Source organism: Camelus bactrianus, chromosome 31, assembly GCF_048773025.1.
Source record: "Camelus bactrianus isolate YW-2024 breed Bactrian camel chromosome 31, ASM4877302v1, whole genome shotgun sequence".
Taxonomy (NCBI): Eukaryota; Metazoa; Chordata; class Mammalia; order Artiodactyla; family Camelidae; genus Camelus; species Camelus bactrianus.
Window position 1 is genome coordinate 17450907 of NC_133569.1, and position 22570 is coordinate 17473476.

Sequence of the window (22570 nt, forward strand, 5' to 3'; positions counted from 1 at the left end):
GCTGGGGAGTCAGGGAGCCTCCTGCTCCCAAAGGATTACCTTGGGGCTGAAGAGGAGGGAGCAGAGGATGAATCAATTCTTGACCTTTATTAAAAACAAAGCAAGGAGAGTCCCACGCCCCAAATATCCTCTGGAAGAGAATCGCTGCCGGTCGGGCTCCGGGACGTCAGACGTCCTCTGGGAGGGGGCAGTCCCTGGGCAGGGGACATTCATCTGAGCATCTGAAAGGCCCTCAAGAGTGAAAGAAAGCAGAGCACAGCACACACGACCTCGGTGCCCAAACACATGCTGGTGGGGCCCCTCCCTATGACCCCTGGAGCTCCAGACACTCCGCGGGCAGGTGAAATCTGTGGATGGCTGAGTCCTGACCGCCTGGCCAAAGGGAACATTTGCGGGTTTCTCTGTCTCTTGGGAAAACAGAATGTGATTGTAGGCTTGGGTGAAAAGGGTGTGGCTAAAGATGTAAAGGCAGACTTGGCCCTCTCCCTTTCTGTGGGGACAAAGGACGTGAGGGGGCTGCCCAGGCTCACTGCTGAGGGTCGGAGCAGCTGTGGGCGCCGTGGCTGAGGGTGGCCGGGGGAGAGGTCTGTTCCCTATGAGGCCAGTGGGACACTGAGCCTCCAGCCTCATTGGAGGTGGCCCTGGGGGAGCGGATGGGGTGAGCTCGACTTGTTTTCTGTTTCTGCTTCAGTAGAACACCTTCTCCAGATATGCGTTCAGGAACATCCCAGTGGGGTCCAGCTTTTCTCGGATGGCACAGAACTTCGGAAAGGCAGGGTACATTTTCTCGAAGTCCTTCCGGGTGCAGTTGTGGGCCTGGGGAAACAACCAGATACAACAGGCTTTGTTCCCCGGTGCTGGCATTTCAGTGGGGCTGCAAGCAGGCACTCGAGTCTGTGTGTCCCCATCTGGGACACTGCCACCCCCAGGCACACGCACACACGCACAGACATGCATGCATTCACCTGTAATGCAGAGACCCAAACAGGAGGAGGAGGAAGTTCTTGGAAAGTAAAGAAGGAAGTTGTTAAAATGCAGCATTAAGCCCCCTATTCCCTTTGCCACCAGACAGTGTGCCAGTGGAGAGGGTTCTGGTAATTCTGCTAATTGTAAGTCCCAAGTTTCGTCACCTCCCAGTGTCCTGTCTGTTAAATGGACCACTGCCTTATCCTGCTTGAGAGTCTCTGTGAGAATCAAATGAAATGAAAGATGAGGACTTTCTCTGAAAACGCCGAGGGAACGACAATCACTGGGCTGTTGGAACATGAATGCAGACGGGAGATGGTCTGGGCAGGGTGGTTGAAGCCCTCCTTCCCGCGCTGTGCTCAGCCCGTGTTTCCGACACTCGAGCCTCGGGCAGGCATGGAAACAGGGGAGAGCGGCGCCCTCTGGTGGAAGCCCCAGCAGCTGCCCAGCTGACACCCCGGGTGAGGCTCTGACCCGCAAATCCTACCTTGGCCCAGTGGGGTCTGCCCCCCACCTTCTTCATGATGGTCTCATAAGCCAGCCAGTAGTCCAGCCGCGGCACGTCCTTGCCGTAGGGCCTGGGGAGGGGGCAGAAGTGGGTGAGGCCTGTGTGCGCCCTGTGCCGCCCACCTGCCGTCATCAGGCACCGGCTCCATGCGGCGCCCCGCACTTGGCCTGTGACGCGGAGACCGGGACGTGCGTGGTGCTGCCCACGAGACACGGACCAGAGTGACCCAGCACCTTGGGGGCTTTTGCTCGGAAAGATTTGGAAAAAGTTTGCATCCTCTTGCATATTCTTTAACTGGCAACTGAGAGCTATCACGAATTTAAATAATTTCAAAGATTTGTGTGGAGATATATATATGTGTGTGTGTGTGTGTGTGTGTATATATATACATATATATACTCATTTAGTATAAAGATTTGAATTTTAAATCTAAGTATTTTAAAATGCAAACTAAAAATTTTAATGTATAATTATTTTAAAGCTATATATGCACACATACTTATCTTTAAAAAATAAATATATAAATATTTATATCAGAATGACTTCATTCTATGGTTGAAACCATGACCATGTAACCTAGCTGATCTGTCCTTGCTGTGAAGTCAGACTTACTGAGAGAAAAAGCCCAAGTCAGAACTTTTAAAAATTCAAATGTTCTGATGCAGCCCCATGGTAACTTCCCCAGTTCTGAATTTTCATTCTCAGGCAGAGAGAAAATGAACAGACAGACAGACAGACAGACAGACAGAGGAGGACTGACCCTTGCCACAAGTTTGTCCCTATGTTTAAGAAGCTGCCTCCCATTCAGTGTGTGTTTTAGTACATTCTTGAAGTGTCCCTTGAGAGCCTCTAAGTTTGGTGTTTCTTACAAGCTGGAGAAAAGTCAGGCTAAGCAAGAAGTATCTTGTTCTTCTGCAAAGTCAGAGGAGGGCTATTATAAGTGAGGGGCAGGAAAGAAGGAAGACGCATCTTAAGCAGGAAGTTTTAGAAAAGATGAGGTTCTTAAACTACGTATGTCCGTAAGTTTTAGACTGGAGCCTGCTGCGTACGTAACTAGGGAAAAGAAAACGCTGTCATGAGTGGCAGGCAAGCTCCGGGCCTGGCGGGCTGGTCAGAATGGGCAGGTGCACCCACATAGACGCGTCACATCAAGCGTGCTTCAATCTCTTTTCTACTGGACTTAAACCCGTCCTCATAGTCCTTCTCAACACAGCATTCCAGGCTCTCGGAATCATTGACTAGGGTGGGCACTTCAGATAGCATAAGTTTGTCATCCCATAATGTCAGCTTCACAAATGGTGGCTATGCAAATTACCATTACTCATTAATTAATATTAATTAGTGTATTAACAGAATATGGACTAGAAATGGTAGTTATAGGAACTCCAAGGAGAGAGAGAGACTCTTTTCTGCTGCTGGGATCAGGGAGGTCTCCCTGGAGGAGGTGGTATTTGAACCGGCCTTGAAAGATGGGGAGGGGGGCCCTTTGGACTTGGAGGGGCTGGCTCGCCCCACTGGCCCTCCCTGTGAGCCAGTCACCTGTACATGATGATGTTCACGTAGCAGCTGTCTCTCTGGAAGCAGGGGCTCAGCAGGATGTTGTCCCCCCGCGCGAAGCGCACCTCCACGGGGTAGTGGGCCACCACTTTGGGGTGCGCCTCCAGCATGGCCTTCAGCTCCAGCAGGGCCTCCTTGGTCTTCTCTCTGCACCCAGCCCGAGGGGATGGAACCAGACTTCAGGATGGGGCGTCCGGAAGCCATCCCCTGAGGCTCTGCATGGCCCCCCAGCAGAGGCAGCCTCGGGGCTCCCCTCATGCTGCTCTCCAAGCCCTCATCATGGAAGCAGAGATTTACTTCCTGGTCCGAGTTCAACCCCCAGGGTCCCCACCAAATCAGGGGCCTCCCTCGGGTGTTGGGCCACGGCTGTCCCACAGCCCGCCTCCTCTTCTTCAGAGAGAGTCAATTCACTCTGATTCCAAGATTTCTATTTTATCTAATAGTCCTGCCCAGAGAGTCTGGTGGCTGCAGCCCCTGGACACAGTACCAGAGGCATCCCTTAAGGCATGGTCACCATCCCCCCTTTTTCCTGGAGAGGGACAAAGACGGGGGTGGCAGTTCAGAGAGAAAGCTGCAGTGAGCCGGGGGGCAGACCTAGCCTCAGTCTTTCCAGGTCCCTCCCACCTCGGAGTTCTGGCCCCTGGGCTGCCCTATGGGCTCTGCCGCCCAAGGGACCGAACACACAGGACTGTCTTTCAGGAAAACCAGAAGCGGCCAGGAAGCGCCACACTCCAAGCCCAAGCCTGCCGTTACCCGGCCTTGCGGCTGGAGAGGGGAGGGGATCCCATGGCCGGTCTCCCCGCAGAGGCACAGTGGTGCATGGGCAGTGCATGGGGATTCTGAGCCTCCAGTTTGCCCCCCACGACTACTGGGCAGGACGGGGTGTCTGGTTGGCCGGCTGCCTTCCAGGGCTGCGGGGAGCGCCAAGGGGCTGTCTCGGCCCTGACCCCGCTGCTGGCGGCCGGCCCGGCACCTACCTGGGGATGGCCCAGTCCTGGACATGCTGCTTGAAGCGGCACTCGTAGGTGAAGATCTGGTGGCTCAGGTTGCAGCTCTCCCTCTTCCCGGTGAACAGCAGCCAGAAGAAAAAGCGATTGATCCAGCCCACGAGGCCCGGCAGGAAGGTGCTGGAGGGCAGGGCAGAGGGGCCATCACCCAGCAGTGAGGGAGGGCGGCCGGGTGCTGGGCTGAGCCCTTTGCAAACCGGGGCCTCATTCCCTACGTGCTCGGCCGTGGACGCGCACCCACGGCTGGGGAGTCCCTCCCAGAATCGAGCAGCGCCCTGAACGGCTCTCCGCAGAGGTGCGGCGGCCCACTGATGGATTTTACCCCACATCCCATCCCACTCTCCCCCTTTAATGACCGGGCTGTTTTCAGTGTCTGGGTCATTTTCGTAATTGTGATTTTAAAAACTCCATGTAACATAAAAATTACCATCTTAACCATTTTTTTAAGTGTACAGTTTGGTAGTGTTAAACATATTCACATCATTGTGCAGTGGATCTCCAGAATCTTGCAAAAATGAAACTCTGTCCCCGCTGAACAACAATTCCCCTCTTTGCCCTCCTTCCAGCCCCTGGCAACCACCATTCTACTTTCTGTCTCTATGAATTTGAGTCCTTGAGGAACCTTGCGTAAGTGGAATCACACAGTATTTGTCCTTTTATGTGTCTGGCTTATTTCACTTAGCACAGCGTTTTTAAAATTCGTCTACATTGTAGCTTGTGTCAGAATCTCCTTCCTTTTTTAAGGCTGACTAATATTCCATGGTATGAATAAATTCCGCTGTGCTTATCCATTCATCCTTGGGACACTTACGTGGCTTCTACCTTTTGGCTGTTGTAAATAAGGCTGCTGTGAACATGAGTGTGCAAATATCTCTTTGAAACCGTGCTTTCAATTCTTTCTTTTATAGACTCAGGAGTGGAATTGCTGGGTCATACGGAAATTCTATTCTTAACTTTTTGAGAAACCGCCATACTGTTCTCCACAGTGGCTGCAGAATTTTACCTTTCCACCCACAGTGCACAGTAATCCAGTTTTTCTACATCCTGACCAGCACCTGTTGTTTGCAGTTTTGTACCCCCACATGCCACACTATAAATGTCCTTGTACTTATATTGGGGGGACAAGGGCAGGTAGAGTTTTAATTTCAGCAGGTGGCTTCCAGGTACATTTATATAAGGAGTGTGGTCATTCACCCTCCTTCCACACCTGGCCATCCTGGGAAAGCTCATTGTAGGTGGCCAGTGGGGAGCAGTGTCCTAGCATGGGATCTCGCCTCATGGATTCTTGTCTTTGGAAATGAGCTACCCAAGGAATTGCAAAGGGAGGGCTGTGTGCTTGGGCCTGGCCCTGGGCTCTGTTCCTGAGGGATCCTGGGATCTCCGTCCTGCTCAGTCATGGCCACCTCCATCACCTCTGCAGTTGACTGCTGGTGAACACCTCCAGGGCTATGTCCAAGCTTTTCATTTAGCATCTCTTACACCAATACCATGAGCCTCCTCTACGTGCCAGGCATTGTTTGGGGCTCTGAAGATTGAGAGTAACAGGACAGGCAGGGTCCCTGCCCTCACAGGGGTATAGTGAGTTTTACCACAAAGCAGCCATCAAGTCACCAGTCACCCAACCCATGGTTTAGTTTTCATTCCTGTACTTTTGGGCACACTGCTGGGCAAGTGGCCCAGAGCTGCAGGGATGAGGCTGGGATGAGGGATGCAGTTTCCGGGAGCCCCTGAGCTGGAGCCCCGTGGGCTGGGCTCAGCGCCCGCGGGGCTCCCTCGGAGCATCTGCCCGGCTGGGCTGCGGCAGCTGCGATTTAGGGTCCAATGTATTTGGATGCTCACTGGGCTCAGACTCCACAGACATACACACACAGAGCTGCCGGACTGCTATTATGGCAGCTGGAGAGAAGCCTGCCTGGGCATTTCCCATCCTCACCCCCGACCCATAATCTGATGGAGTGATGGCCTTTAATAAGACATCAAAGTCCCAAAGATAAAAGACTAGACGGACACATCTGACTATAAAATTAAATACGTCTCCACACCATAAAACACCATAGAAATGAAAGGCGAGACACCAACAGGGAGAAGACGGTGCAACACACACAACAAGCAAAGGACTAGTGCTCAAAATACCTATAAAAACCCCCTACAAAACACTAAGAAAAAAGCCAGTTTTAAAGGGAAAAAAACCCCAATTTTTAAAAGGGGCAAAATACATAAACAGGCATTTCACAGAAGAGAAATCTGACAGATCAGTAAACTGAAAAGCTGTATGACCTTGTTAATAATCAGGGAAACGAGAATTGAAAACTATAATGAGACACCACTGATCACACAACATTGAAAAGCCTGACAGTTCCGATTTCGTCCAGCTTATGGAGCTTACTGGTGGTTGGCAGTGAACTTGGTGTGACTACTGAGGAGAACAGTTTGATCTGATTAAACTAAAGAAGCTCCTACTTGGTGACCCAGGAATCCCACTCATGAATATATACTCAGGACACCAGGAGCAATGCTCCAGAATGCTCGCAGCAACGTTGTTTGTAATGGAAAAAAAAAAAAAATTCCTGAAAACAACTCAGATTTCCATGGACGAGAGCGTGGATGTAGCCATCGTGGTAACCACACACAGTGGAAAACGATTCATCACAGCTCTCGATATCAACATGGATAAATATCACTGTCAGAGCTGAATTATCAAATCTATTAATTCAGAATTCAGAAAACTATAGTATAAATAAAACCAAGAGAATGATAAGCATAAAAGTTGGGATGGTGCTTACCTCTCAGGGCAGGTGCTGTGAGCGGGCATCTACAAAGAGGACTGCAGTGGAACTTGTTACATTTCTTACAAGGCTGGTAACTACATGGTGTTTATTACATTATTCTTTATATACTTTAAATACAAGCTGCCTATATTATTTTGTATATAAGAAATAGTTCAAAAATTGTATACGATGCCATCCCATGGCTTGGCTGGAAACAAAGTCACCATCGAGATCCCATGAAACCTTCCCCATCACTCAGAGTCACACGTTCGGTGGCAGGGATGGAGCCTGAGCAGGAGCCCAGACTTGAGGCCGGGGAGGGGAAACGGGAAACATGGAGATCTGTATCACCTGTGAGCCAAGGAGTGGGGCCTGGGCATTCGTATTGTTTTTAAAAAAAGCTTCCCAGGCGACTCAACCGTGCAGGCAGCGGGGAAAACCACCGCTCTGGACCCAGGAGACAGACCCAGCGTGCACATGTAATAGTCAGCCGTGGTTCTGATGGGCACGTCCTCCGCAGGGTGTGGCCGACGCTGGGGAAAGACACAGATGCATTCCTACCTGATCCAGAGCAGGAACTCCAGTAAATAGAATCCAATAGCATAATCCCAGAACCAGCTGGCTGCAGAGGAGGGAGGCTGGGAAGCAGAATCTAGAATCAGTTTAGGGCCAGAGCTGAGTGTCCCCTCAGAGGGAGATGTGTCCCGGGAGTGGCTGTGTGTGTCAGTGGGGAGGGGCGAGCCACCCGCCAGGACGATCGAAGCCTCACTTCTTGGTGGCACAGCTGATTCCCGTGCCCTCTCCCCTTTTGTTTTATGCTTATGTGTGTACTTTTGCATGTATGTATTTTGCAAAGATAAAGATATGCATATGTCCCTCCTCTTTAGAATTCATGAGCCGGGTGTCCGGCAGTCACCGCCATTACCCCCGGACACACAGTAGGTGTCATGGCCTTTGCCTGACTTGTCTGATCAACATCCATCCTAAGTGATGGCTTGGTTTTCTTCCGCTGAGAAGCAGCCTGTTCGCTAAGGATATAGGTCAGGGGAGAAAAAATTATGGGTTTCTCCACCTGCACAGTTGGGGGTGGAAAAGGTGGGGGTGCTGGAGGGAGGGTGGGATGTATCAGATGGCCTCTGAGGTCCAGCCCAGCTGCTAGGACTCCATCCTCTGCTGTCCTGCCCACTCCTCTGTCCTCTGCTTCCTCCCCCACATCCAGGCTGTTGCTGGGCCCTCCCTCCTTCCTCCTCCCACCCTCTGGCCTTTGTGCTTCTCTCCTGATGCTCAGCGATGCTCGGCTTGCTTTTCTTCTCACCTCTCACTGACCAGCTGCATGATAACTGGTGTCACCGCCCTGGGAGCAGGGAGTGTGGGGACGGGGAAGGGCCCCGCGGCTACCTTGTTGGTGTGGTCCTGGTAGATGACGCTGACATTCTCGCTGTGCGGGAACCAGAGGAAGCGGAAGTACTCGGATTTCTTCAGGTGGCTGTCCAGGTTGTCCAGGACCTGCCCTCGGCAGGAGGAAGGAGGAGACACCGTGTTGGTCCCAGGATGATAATGGGGGTGAGGGGGTGGTCCTGGAGGTCAGGGCCCTGTGGTGCCTCCGTTTCTCCCCATCAAAAGAAAAATAAAATGCCTAAAATTGTCCAAACACTGCCAAATAGCATGGAATGTGTCTTATAATAGGCTGGACATTAAAACAGTCCGCTTACAGGTTGACTTCCTTGAGTAACTTAGTAGAAAAAAATAATTTCTTCTTTGTCCTGACTTGAACAATTATTAGCTACATAAGTTTGGGCAAGTGCCTCAGTTTACTCCTCTGTAAAATGGGATTAATAACAGTACCTATGTCAAGACTGTTATGAAGATTAAATGCACTGAATGCCTAGAAAGTGCTCAATATGGTGTCATGAGCGTGGGAAGCCCTGTACAGGTGTAAGCGGCTGATACCGCTATTACCCTTACATTGTCATTGTTGTCCCTGCAATGCCTGACACGTCAGAGGTCTTTAATAAAATGAACAAGAGAATCCTGCTCTCATGTGCCTGTCATTGCCCACGTGGAGATAACATCACAGAAGCAAATCACGTCTCCCTGACGCCCATCCAGCTGATCCCGGACAAGTTCTGAGCCAAAGCACAGGCAGATTAGCGGTTTGACAGGCAGCTGGTGGGCAGAGGAGGAGCGCTGGTCTCAGAGTTAAGCTCTGGAATCAAGTCCTGGTTCTGCAACTTAGGGGCTGCATGACCGGGGAGGAGCCGTGTCCCCTGAGCCTTGGGTTTCCCATCACTATCACGTGGGCACTAGTGCAGATAAAGTGAGATCATCTGCGTGGAAGCTCCTAAGTAGAGGGCCTGCCTCGTGGCATGGGCCCCATGGACAGTTCTGGTTCTGAATCTGAGCAGTGCGAGCGCATGTCTAGGGCACCAGGCCTACTCCTCCCGGAGTTCCCAGCTGTGACCCTGAGGCTCAGCAAGGTTAAGTGACTGGCTCAAGTTCACAGCTTGGAAGTGGTTCTGCCAGCATTCAAGGCCAGATAATTTGATCCCAAATCCCACCATAACCATGTGGGGTCAGCAGTGTTCGCACCAATGCCAATCCCATCTTGTATTGAGTGTTGTAAGGTGGCTATGGAGGAACTCAAATGCCAAGGAGCTTGGAACCATAGATTTGAGTCTTACAGCTTAGAGATTACAAGGGATAGATCCGGGCTTGCCAGGCATTTCAGCCAGCCAGCCATTCATCCATCCATCTCACTCATTCATCCATCACTCATCCTTGCACCCATTCATCCACCCATCCAGTCACCCGTCATCCATCCATGCATGTATTCACCCATCCATGCATCATCCATCCATGCATCCATTCATCCATCCATTCTTGTATCTACCCACCCATCCATCCATCCATGCATCCATCCATCTGTCTGTCCATCCATTCATTCAGCTAACCAACTTGGGTTTTCATTCATTCAAAAAACATTCTATCAGTCAGCAGCTATCCTTTCTGCTCCCCATCATCCAGTCCCTCTGAGCTCCACTGACCTACTTACAAAGGGATACTAGGACCAGGAAGGGCTGGTGAGGTCAGCGCACTCCCCCATTCAGGGGGCCTGCAGACCGCGGGGCTCTCAGTGGAGACTGACCCTTGTTCATGTCCTCCATTTATTTTCAGAGGCTGAGCGGTGGCAAACAGGAGACAGTACCTCTCTCAAGGTTGAGGGGAAGGAGGTCTCCTGCAAGTGGAACTGGGGCACACACTGCAGGGTGACGGTGAGGATGACCCCAAGGCAGCCCAGGTGCACCCGCACAGCCTGGAAAACGTCTGCATTGCTGGCCTCAGAGCACTGGAGAACCGTCCCGTCGGCCGTCAGCAGGGTCAGTGCCACCACCTGGCAGTGGAGAGAGCCAGACTCAGAACCCCGGCAGGCACTATCTGTAGCCTTTGGGGGAAGCCTCACTCCCGTTTGTCCTTGGAAGTGAGGCCAGGTGTCTCCTGTTCCCAGAAGACCACCGTCTGGTCACAGGGGACTTCCCCACCTGGGTCTACAGTCACATCCTGAGGGAGCCTCAGTCTTGAGGAGGGAGAAAGGGGCTCTGGGGAAAGGGGGGGTGTCTGGGCACCATCAGCCCTCAGCAGGGAGGGGTCCATCCACCGCCTGCGGTTCCACGGGGCCCCAGTGGCTCATCTTCCTGCCGCTGCTTTGTTCCTTATGTGGATTTCACTGTCTGGATGCAGCGATCATGTCCTCTGCCCAGAAGAGGTCTGAGATCAGACACGCTCCAAAGAGCCCCAAGGACCTGGGTGGAGGCGCTGTGTGAAGGCAGAGGGAGGATGTGTGCATCTGGGGGACAGCCGGTCCCACTGTCCCAAAGTACAGGTGGAGGGGTCCAGGGTCCCCTGGGAGCTCTCTCCCCCTGTTTCCCTCCGCTGCACCATCTCAGCCAAGCTGAGTCCATCTTCTCCTTCGGGACCCACCCGCCTCATGTACTGGATTCTCCTGCTTGGCCACCCAGCAACCAGAAATCTCTAGTCTCTGCAAAGGATGCCTGCTTGGGGACAGGTGAGGAACTTCAGTACCCTGGCCCTTGTTCCCCATTGCCAGAAGCATCCTCTTTCATTGCCTGTTCGAGTACCTCTCCACACCCTGCTACCTGCTGATTTGGATGGAAATTGTTTTGACATGTGTAGTCGGTGGCTGGCTGCTCAGGGTGAGAGAACAGATAAAGCTGAACTAATTCCGATTAACAGGGACGAAGACCAGAGAGGAAAAACTGGCAGAAATGGGGCATGGTGGCCCTCCGTGGGAGTGAGGGCGTCAGAACGATTTTTATAAAAACCAGACTTGGTCTGGGATCCGGAGCAGAGCATGCAAGCTGGCCAGTGAAACACTCCAACAACAAAGCGGGGCCCTGATTCATGAGCTGTGTGACCTTGGGTATGTGACTTAACCCCTCTATTTCCTCATCTGTGAAATGATGAGAATATCAGAGAGCGTATGGAAGCCCCCGGCTAGGCACCTGGTGTACAGTAGATATTACACATGTCACGGGGGCAAGGGTGGCTCAGTGGTAGAGCGCATGCTCAGCATGCACAAGGTCCTGGGTTCAATCCCCAGCACCTCCTGTAAAAATAAATAAACCGAATTACCTACCCCCCAACCCTACCAAAATAAAATAATTAAATAGTACAAAAAGAAAAAAAGAAGAAAAAGATGTCGGTCTCCCCTCATGCTCCCTGCCATGGGCATAACATGCAAAATTAAACAGAGCAGATCTCCCACTGCTTGCAGGGGCTGGCCCAGCTCAGATGGGCTTCCTAAGAGAAGTGGCCAGTAAATCTCATACACATTTTGATTTGTGACCACTCTTTTGACCATTCTTTCCCATACCCTGATCATCATTTTGGAGAATCTGAGGCAACCAGCTTGACCTCACCCCTCTCAATAGAAGCCTAGGACTGTGGCCAGATCTTGTGGGTGGCTGGGTTTATGGCCTTTCACCCCCAGTTAGCACTGGGCTCTCTTGGGCAGTGAGTCCCGCTTTGAGAGGGTAATGCCAGGACCAAGGGGGCTCCAGGTACCTGGGAATCAGGTCGCACAGAACCTACCACGCTTCGCTGCAACAGCTCTTACCTACGGGAGGGGCGGGGTGTCCTCAATCTCCCCCTCCCCTGAATCACTGCATCCCCTCAGGGTGCCCCTCCCCTGCCTGGTGACTCTCGGAGGATTTTGTGGTTGAGAGAGGGAGGGGGAAAGGACAGGAGCCACCCACGTGAGTGCCTGAGGCTGTGAGGAAGCAGAGTGTGGATTTAAGGAACAGTAACTGAAGTAGATTTCTGGTGTGCGTGTGAGAAAACAAAGTGAATCCTTAGAAACTGCAACTGGCTGTTTTCTTTTGATCCCAGCGCTGCTCTGAGCTGGAGCACGGGGGACCCAGGTCTCAGAAGCCACATTCAGACAGCGCTGGCTGGGGTGTCTGTCTTCCTCAGAACTGAATGCTGGGGAGCCCTGTTCCAGGGACACGTAAGTCATCAGTGTGGTCAGCCCCCTGGCAATGCGGAAACTTCTTGGACAGCACAGAGTGCACAGAGTGTGGGCTCTGGCAAGGGCCTGTCTTAGACACAAAACCCAACACAGACATTTACTGAGCACTAACTGTGTGCACTTGTCCAAGCACCCCGCATGCATTGCTGTTGTGATCATCTCCATCCTCCAGGGAAGCGCACGGAGGCAGCCCGAGGTAAAGAGACCTGCCCCCTCCCCGTCACAGAGACAATGGGGGGGAGTGCTGGGATGCAAAATCAAGCCCGAGACTCAGCTGGGAGGCCACATGGTTCCCAGTGTAGACGAACTTTTGCAGGGGAAACACGTGGCAAGCTACGGCGCGCTGACCCAGCATGGGGGTCTCTCCCCGCTGAGGGGGAGTGGCTGGCCTCATTGGGCACACCCCAGCAGCCTGCTCCTGGCGCCACAGCCTGGCCCATTAGAAGCCCCTCCCACCACTGAGTCAAAGGAGTTGGCCCTGTAGAGGGTGGCTCCTGACGCAGGCGTCATGAACTGTCCCCGGGCCCCCACGCATTTAACACATACTGTCTCGTTGACCCCTCCTGAGTCAAGGGGTCTTCTCCCCAGGTGACAGCTGGATACAGGGATGTCCAGATGAGGTAAACAAACCACCCACCTGCGCACACCCAGTGCACGCCGGGACAAGTTTGGGGCCCAGGTCTGAGTCCAAAATCTGTGCCCCAAACTGGAGTCAAGTGAAGTTTTAAGAAATACTTCTTGGTGAAGGTCAGGTGCAGATCCCAGGTCCACATGTGCTGGGATCCTTCCTAGCCCCTTCCTGACTTGCTAACGTTGGAAGTCCCCTCGCCCAATGGAGATGGAACCCTTTGCTCTACTTGTCCTTTTCTACAGGGTGGCCAGGAGGCTCCTGAGAGGTGGGGGTGCATCAATGTGTACAAGGACCCCTTCGTCACTTGTGTCTGTTGGGGGTGGATGAGGTTTCGAGAAGACCATGTTCCTGGAGGGCACCTGCCAAGTCAGAGGGGAGACCTGGGCTGTGTTTGAGGCCCCCAAAGAGCTGTACCAACACTGCCCAAAGAGTGCCTGGTTGTCCCGGAGCCACAGTGAGGAGGGGCTCCGTCTGACCGCCCCCGTCCCCGCACTCAGTGGTGTGCCAGGAAGCAGGTGGACTCACCTGGGTGGCCAGGATGCCGTGCTTGATCCCCGTGTTGTGCGTTCCGGACCCGATGACGCCGCCAGCAGTCACGTCTGACACGGCTCCCAGGCTGGGCATGGCAGGAGGGGGTTAGGGAGGGACATGGGGACCAGTTAGGCTTCCTGGGACAACGCCACCCCTGCACCCAGGTTGTGGTGCGAGGCCCCTCAGAAAAGAAGAATTGATTCATCTCCTGCCTGGTATCTCATCCCAGTTTACCAGAGCCCGGAAAACGAAGGTGAACTGACTTACTCTGTGGGGCACCTTTGATTCATCCATGCCTCTGAGTGCCCCTATTTTATACCCCCATTTTCTGGTTGAGAACTCTGAGGTTCAGATGGACCAAGGAACTTGACTCACAGCTGGAAAGAGGCAGGATCAGGATTTGCAACCAGGCCACCTGCTGCAGGGGCTGGGGACCTTACCACGCCACTGTCCTGCCTCTTAGGAACGGCGCCTGTGTCCTGCCCTCTCTGGCTCACCACAGCGGGGCACTCCAGAGCTTTCCAGCTGCATGACCCCGGGAAGCCTCTTTGCCCCAGACCTTGCTTCTGTTCCTTCCTTTCAGGGCTGATGATTTGATGAGTGTGGGCTTCAAGCCCCCAGCATGCAGTCCAACACATCACAGCTCTGTGCTTCCCCCCAGCCACAGTCACTCCTGAGGTCCCCACAGCATCCTTGGAGCTGCAGACCCAGGTGGCCCCGGAGATACACTGGACAGGACACCTTAACTCCCTTTGAGATGAGCCTGTGCAGGCAGCTACTTGAGGAGGACTGGGTCCACAGGGAGGACACAGGCACTTCATGAACAGGGCACAGAGCTGCCCCAGGGCCCAGAAGCTAGGCCTGTAATGAACAGAAACGCCTCCTCCTGTAGTTGTTGGTCGTGGACGGTGTCGCACTGCCTGCTCCTCGGCCCCGGCACGCCCCACACACCTTCCCTCTCCTAGATTTTGGCTCATGCTGCTCCGTCTGCCTGAATCTCTTCTCTCCTCTCCTTTTTCTGGTTCACACTTAGTCAGATTTTAGGGCTCAACCCCGGGCCCCCTCCTGCAGGGAGCCTGCCCTGATTGCCATCCCCTCGCACACTCCCTTGCCTGCCAAGGCTGAACCTGGGCCCCCTTAGAGCCCTACAGTGCCCTGAATACTTGTCTGACGTTGACCCCACTGCTCTGCACCATGCTCGTCACTTCGTGGGTCCCTCTGCCCCCTTGCTGTGAGCTCCTTGTGAGTGGGTCTGGGTTTCATTCATTCTGGCCTTTTCTGGGCCTGAACAAAGCCTCCACATGGTAGACACTCCATAAATGTTTGAGTTGCCATGACCCTTGGGAAGGCAGAAGCAGAATGGTTTTTAGGTTGAAAATGTATAGTGATGCCTCAGGACCTGCAGTAAGAAAGCGGGGTGAGTGGACCACCCACAGGCTTCTACTGTTGGAATTTCCAGCTGTGAAGAGATTGCTACCCCAATATCCAAAATACTTCTGTCACTTGTTTCTGATGATTGAAAACCCCACAGTTAGACATTCACTCCTTTGGCTATTTTTGACTCCTATTTCAATGGAAAACCCTTGATAGTAAATTTGAGCATTCACCGATAGCATGTTTAGGTGGAGAGACAACTGAAGCCACATATAGCTATGCCAGGAAGCCCTGTGTCTCAAACACCACGCTCTTCAGTTCCTCTGAGTGCTACTTTGCATATCCTTCTGTTTGGATCAATAGAGTTTTGTTGCAAGTTTTAAATAATCCATGGTTTTCCCAGCCTTGTACAAGACTGTTTATTAATGCTAGACTGCTTCTTTCTCTTCTCATACAATAGCTCCTGAATCCCTGGGGAATGGGGAGATAGGCACCATCTAGGGGAGGGACAGGGGTCCAGAGAAAGGAGGTGCACCCTAGGAAGTGTTCCTATCTGGCTCCTGCCAGATCCTTGAGTGTCCAGCTGAGGCCAGGGCAGGGAGCGGTGGCCATCACTGGCCCACCCAGGAATGGGGGGTAGGGTGGCTCTTACTTGGACAAGGCCAGGCCATGCTTGTCCAGCTGTGGGTGAAGATCAGCCAGGAGGATGCCGGCCTCCACAGTTACCTGCTTCTTCTCCGTGTCCACCTGCAAGAGACCAGCACAAGCTGGGATGAGCTAGGCCCTCACCTAACCCTCTTCCTGCAGCCATGATCCCTGAGGAAAACAAGAAAGTCTCTCCCAGTCTGTGGCCAGCCTGGGCCTCCTCCCACTGCAGGGGCTGTGGGCAGAGCCCTAGGGGCTTGGGAACACTCTGTGAAACCCTTCTTTTCACAGGGGAAGGAAATAAGGAGCAAGGGAGTGAAGGAATTTGCCCAAGGTCACTGCAGGGCTGGCACTAACGCTCCCCACCTAGACTAGGGGGGTGCAGTTACTTCCAACTAAGGAGACGCTACTCCTATAGGGTCTTGACCCTGCAAACGGAGTTCACGTTCTCCACTTACTCTCCCCCTGGGGGGACTTGGGCAAAGACTGGGAACTGGAAGAATAGGGGGGAGAGGTCCCATCTATTAGGTTCCTGCCCTGTGGGAGAAGGATGTTCTGTCCTGAGATGCCCACCGCCACCCTGGGAGGGAGGAGCTGTCTCTCTCCATTTCACAGCGAGGAGACAGAACTCCGGGACTTTAAGTCACTGGCCCAAGGTCACACAAACATCAGCGGTGACGGAACTGAGATGAGAATCCACATCTGTGTGACTCCAACGCACAGGCTCATTCCACTGACCCCGAGCACAGAGCCTGACCAAATCAATTGCTGGAGCCCATTCTCACTAATTAGCGATCAGAGTTAATTACCACCATGACTGATGTCTTGACCAGAACATTTTCTACGAGGCGGAGACTGTCCGCCTGAGCAAATAAGGAATTAAATCAGAGGAAGAAACCCAGAGCTTCTGCTAGGTGGAGGGGAGGGTACCTGGCAAAAATTGCAGCTCAGGGGAGCTGGCCCCATCAGGTGAGAACAGGAGACCCTAACCTGCAGCACACCTGTCCGGCACTCTCACGCCCTGGCAGGCACCCAGGTGTGGCTGAATTGCATAGACAGTATCCCGGCCCAGGGCTGGGGTCAGACTTCTGGGTCTGCAGCCAGCTCGGCTGCTGATCAGCTGTGCGACCTTAGGCAAATCACTTCTCCCCTCTGATTTTCAGTGCCCCCATGTGTAAAATAAGTTAGATGCAAACCCTTCGGGATTTGTCATTGTGAGTCCACCTTTGGAGGCCTGTCTTGCCGTTCTTGCTCTAGAGAAGTGGGGAGGAGGCTCTGGCCTGAGGGTGGGTGGACATCCTCCCCGTGGCCACAAGGGGGCGCACAACCAAACAGAAGGCCTGAGCAAGCCCAGGGAGGGTCCTGGGGGCTGGAGGCAGATCATCAGCTGGCCAGGAATTAAGGTGTCACTTTGGGACTCAGGGGCAGAGAGGGGATCAAGCCTGTGGAGAAAGGCTAAGAAATTCCCACCGGAGTCTGAGATGGAGGCCGAGCCTGCGTGGCTTGGGGCCCAGCAGAGGCGGGGAGCCTGGGGCTCTGAGTACCTTGAGGACCCGGTTCATCTTGCCCATGTGGATCATGAAGCCGTCCGTGCAGGCGATGTCCGAGGGCGAGTGGCCGCCGCCCACCACCTTCACTCGCTTGTTCTGCTGCCTCGCCAGGGCCAGCACCTGCCGGGCAAGACCAGGGTCAGCCCCAGGCAGGCCTTTCTCTGTGAGGCAGCCGGGCTGCCCAGGCTCTGCACAACCCCCACCCCCACCCGGCCTCCAAGCCCCTCCCTGGCTGGCTGGAGGGTGCCTGCTGTGTAGACCACCCCAGGTAAGAGCCAGAGAGAAGGGCCGGGAAGCCAGGAGGGTGGAGAACACAGGAAACACCCTAAAGGGGGCCTCCCGCCCTGAGCACGCTCCCCGATGCAGCTGGAGACCCGGATTGTGTCCTCCAGGGCAAAACCTTTCAGGGGCACCCAGGGCCTTCAGAATAAGGTCCAGGGTCCTCATGTCGGCCCCCGCCAGCCTCAGCTGCCTCCCAGGCTGGAATGAAGCCTCCCGGGGGCAGGGATGGTGGCTTAATTTGGGTTAGTACCCCTACGTCCACCCCAGGCCCTGCACGAGTTAGCGCCCCCCCTGCCCCTGACAGTGACTGTGAATGAATAAATAAATGAATGTCCGATGGCACTTAAAAGAATCCCTTTCCTTTCGCCCTCACGTCCCTTCCCAAACACCCTCTGGTCATGGAACATGGGTCTTAGGATTTATACCACACGGGGTTCCAAGGCCAAGTAAGGCCAAGTAAGACCGGGCAATGCTCCGTAGGGCTTGTCTCCCCTGCCCCATCCCCCATGCGTGAGGCAGGCTTACAGCTACGGCTTCTACCGCGGAGACAGCTGTTCAATACCATCTTCCTCGCCCGCCCTTGACCACACAACTATTTTCATTTTCCCCTGACCCGACCAGCCCCCCAGGGAAACATGGGCCTGCAGTGGCCGCTTCCTGTTCCTAATTCACAACCGTGACGGCCAGCAGGAATTAGGAACGGCCTTGGCACACAGGATGTCAGCCCGCCTCCATCTGCTTTCCCCAGCTCCGAAGGAAGCCTGCGTTCAAGGCCTCCCAGCCCTCCTCTTCCTCGCTCGCCTCAACGCCTCCTCCCCAGCGGTCTGACGACTCTCCAGGTGTCCTCCTCACCTCCTTTCGCTGGCACCACCCTTCCCCAGCTCCCTGTCGCGCTCCTACTCATCCTCCTGGGCCCGACGACTCAATGACTTCTTTCTTTCATTCTCCAGAACGACAAGTTAGGGGCTTTGAATCTTGGTTTGAATCCCACCTTTGACACTTAGTGATATGGGAAAATGACAAAGCCTCTCTGAGCCTCTGCTCATCTGTAAAGTGGGGCTAAAAATCACTACCCCACAGGGGCGGTGGGGACGGATGAGGCCATAGATAGGAAGCAGGTGGTGCTGATCACTTAGAGGTGACGGTGTCACTCACTCTGCTCTCCTCCGAGTGCCTCCCAACACACACACCGCGCACGTACTGGCACACACGCACCCACACACTCAGAGTGAATTTCTCCCTCCTCTGTGCTCTGCTACTCTGTGAAACCACATCTGTTTCCCTGGATTTAGTCGTATGCAGCCTGTCTTAGGGGCGAGCTTTTTAAGGGCGGAGGTTGGGTTTGTCCATTCATTCATTCATTCATTCACTCACTCACTCATTCATTCATTCAACAAATGTTAATTAGTGCTTTCTGTGTGCCAGGCACAGGGCTGGGTGCTGAGGATACAATGGAAAACAGGACAAGCATAGTCTTATGTCCTTGGACGTAAAGAGAGAGACAAAAGCATGAAAATGTTCATGTCAACAAAATAACTGCAGGTTTTAAATATGCAATGAAAGACATAAGTGAGGGGCTGAGATGCAGAAGATGGGGACCTTCTCGGATAAGGTGGTCCAGGAAGACTCCAGGAGGTGATTTACCCTGAGACCTAAAGGTTGAAATGGAATTGGTCCCGTGAAAAGCGAAGGGATAGGCATCCTGGGCAGTGGGAACAGCAAGTGCCAAGGCGCAGAGGTAGGAAAAGGCTTGGTTTCTCCTGTGATCAAAAGGAAGAGCCACATGGCTGGGAGGCAGTGAGCCAGGCAGAGAGGGACCTTAGGGAGGCCGGAGAGACAGGCTCAGAGGATGCACGGCCTTAGAGTCAGGGAGGTGAGGCCATCACAGGCCACAGCAGGTGAGGAAGAGATGGTGGCCTGGGCTCAGATAGTGACAATGGTACTGGAGAGAAGGAGGTGGGTTCTGGAAACTTCTGAGGCAGGACTTGCTGAAGGCAGAGAAGGGTAATGAAGGGACAGGGACCTGGCTTCTAGTTTGAGCCACTGCATGGTTGGTGCAGAGACAGGGAAGACAGCAATAGAACAGGCTGAAGGCAAGCGAATGAACAAACATCGAAAACGTACTTTGGAGCATACAAGTCTGTGATGTCTTTGAGACACAGCGAAAAATGTCAGATGTGAACCTGCAGCTCAGAGAGGAGATCTGAGCCAGAAATGAGAATCTGGTAGTTGTTGGTGGCACCGCACATGGTCACGTGGCAATGGCGTCCAGCTGGAGCCGACCTCATGGGGCTGTCACCCGGCCAGCTGTTCTGGGGCTGGCCCACCTCCCAGCCTCCTCTCTGGGGCAAGCCTGGTCCACAGGGCCTGGATAGATCTGGAGGTCCTGTGGCTGGCCCATCGGGCGCTGTGCTGAGCGGGACACTCACCTCTCTGAGCTCCTCCACGGACGTGGGCTGATAGTACATCTCTGGGCAACAGCCATAGGTCCTCGCCCAGTTTTGGAATTTGACTCCTTTGTACCCATGGACCTGTGATAGGACAAAGCTGAGTCACCACCGGATGCAGCCTCTGGCTGCCTCGACCCCATCCCGCTGTCCCACTGTTGTAGAGATGGGAGGCCAGGGCCATGGTCCTGAGCTAGGCTCCTGCTCTGCCCTCATCACCTCTCAGGGCCCCTAGGATGGGTAAACACGCATTGGGAACTCGTGGCCACGTATGGGGATTCCTGCTACAATCTCCCTCCGCCTTGAGGTCAGGGGGCAGATCACACAGAAAACTCCACTAGTGTTGGGAAGAGGGTGCAGCCACAGGATACAGGACTGGGGCTCCTGCCCCCCGTCTGAGGGATCCAGCGGAAGGTGTTCCTGGCTGAGTAGGACGAGTGGGGAATGGGCTGCATGGGCTGGTGGGCCAAGAAGGAGCAGAACTGGCCTTCAGCTCTCCCAGCAGGCTTCTCCTGCAGGGAAGGGGCACGGCTGGGAGACTCCGTGGCAGCCTTTCCTGGCACCAAGGCCACAGCGCGGAGCCCTGGGAAAACACTCCTGTTTGTGGGGCACTGCTGTGTCCCGGGCACTGTTCTGGGGTCCTCCACATTCATACCCTATTTAGGCCTTATAACAATACCGTGAAATCAGTAATACTGCTCTCATTTTCAGGAGTAGAAATGGAAGCCCCGAGAGGTGAAGTAACTTCCCCAAGCTCACACAGCAACCAAGCAAAGATGCAAGAGTCTAACCCAGGTCTCCCTCCCCCATGCCTTCCCCAACACCCCCAGTGCCTCCCCCAGAGCCACGAGCCCAATTCAAGAGCTTTCCCGCGGCCTCCCCGTGGCCCCAGACCTGCCCTAATTTTGCCCTCCCAGTCCAGGTTCACTGGCCCAGCTTGGATGCAGACCCGCATGGCTGACCAGCCGTGCCATGTGGCCCTACCATGGCTCCAGTGGTGGGTCAGTGGCCTTGGCTGACTCCGGCTTCCTCCGGGAACAGGGCACAGGGCAGCGGGACTGGAGCTGACCACACGGTGACGGTGACTGCAGAAGCTCAGGGCTGAGTCCGCAGCAGCCACACGGAGGGGCTTTGGGCCTCAGCAGAGGTGAGTAAACAGTGTGACGACAGGCTCCACCCAGACAAACAGCAGCTCAGGCCTGCCCCCTGCCCCCAGCCCCTCTTAGGCAGAAAGGTGGACAGGCAGTGTTTGCAGGGTGGCTGCTGTCTTCCTGAAAACTATTGAGTTCTGACCCCAAGTCAAGGCATCCTGGAGCCAAGGGACCCCTGATCTCGACACTGGGTCCTTCACTGTAGGTCAGGGGAGTCAGAGCTGGGGGCTGAATACACCAGCTGCCCGCTGCTACAAGGAGACGGAACAGGATGCTGGTGGCTACAGCACAGGTCGGGGGACAAGTGACACTCAGCCCAGGCAGAGTCTTCTAGCTGAGGTCTTCTTGTTCCCAGGCCTTAGGGTAGACAGACCGGGGTTCCTCTTCCATGCTTTGAGGGTTAACTTCTGTGAACCTCAGTTTTCCCTTCCAGAAAGTGGGGGCACTAATTCTCTGGGTGGACATAAAGGTTAGAGCAGACACACGAGACACACCGGGACACAGTCAGAGCTTGAAATGGTATCAAGCTCTTGTATCCGCCCCCAGCTTCGAGCTCGCGGTGGCAGGTTCCTTGGGACATTTCTGTCCACGTCTCCACCTTTTGGCTCAATGCCTGGCACAGAGCTGGCCACCAAGGCACATTTGTGCAACAAACAGGCTAATAAATCACTGAGCATCTTGACTTATCAGATCTCTGTGAGCCGAGAGCCGGCGTCTAGTGGGAAGTGTGAGCAAAAACTCTGGAGTTTTGGAGGAAAGGCTGAGCTGGAGGAGTGGAGCTTGGGGTCAGATACACACGTGAGACGTCCTGGAATGGGGGTGGGGGGTCTGGGTTACACCTGTGTCCCCCAAGCCAGGATCTCCACCAGCTGCCAGGTGCATACGTGCGCGTGTGTGCGTGTGTGCAGGATCATAGCCCCCAGCCGCAAACATTCATGCTGAGGCGGGTGGCGGCCGCGTGCTCCCCACAGGGGAATCCCAGCCAGCGGACAGTGCTGTTCGTGACCATGTAGCAACAGCTCATCAGCTGAGAGGTGAGTCCCAGGGACGGGCGAGGACTCTGCAGAGCAGGGCCAGGAGAGGGGCTGGCACCCACATTACAGGCTGACTTATGCCCCCCCCTCCCCCACCAAGTTCCTGTGTTGAAGCCCTAAACCCCATGACCTCAGAACGTGACTGTATTTGGAGATGGGTTTTTAGAGGTAATAAAGTTAAAATAAAGTCATTAGGACGGGCCCTGACCCAATATGACCGTGTCTGGACGAGAAGAGATTAGGACAGACACCTAGACGGAAAGCCATGTAGACCCGGGGGGAAGATGGCCATCTACAAGCCAGACAGAGAGGGGCCGCAGGAGAAGCCAAGCCTGCCTGCCGCCTGCTTGGTTTCGGACTTCCAGCCTCCGGAGTTGCGAGAAAACAAAGGTCTGTTGTTGAAGCCACTCAGTCTGTGGTTCTGTGTTGTGGCCACCCGAGCACAGTGTCTGCAAGGCCCTGCGCTGGGGTCTCCACTGGGGCCCTTGTGAGAGAGAAGGGCAAGGCCTCTGGCCGCTGTTTCCCTGGGGCCGTCCCTGTTGGGCATCAGGGCCCGTGCCCCCCAAGGCTGCCA

General features: G+C 54.2%; 1 protein-coding gene across 1 annotated transcript; it reads right to left on the reverse strand.

The window, feature by feature from the left end:
* Nucleotides 1-68: 68 nt before the first annotated feature.
* Nucleotides 69-20944, reverse strand: LOC105063867 (L-gulonolactone oxidase). The gene is made up of 12 exons (XM_010948563.3): nucleotides 20796-20944; nucleotides 19794-19895; nucleotides 17077-17202; nucleotides 15540-15634; nucleotides 13508-13598; nucleotides 10012-10197; nucleotides 8205-8312; nucleotides 7368-7444; nucleotides 4009-4158; nucleotides 3014-3178; nucleotides 1454-1544; nucleotides 69-816 (listed from the first exon to the last, which is right to left on the reverse strand). Exons 1-12 carry the CDS (start codon nucleotides 20796-20798, stop codon nucleotides 688-690), a joined length of 1323 nt encoding a protein of 440 aa, XP_010946865.1. The 5' UTR covers nucleotides 20799-20944; the 3' UTR covers nucleotides 69-687.
* Nucleotides 20945-22570: the final 1626 nt, after the last annotated feature.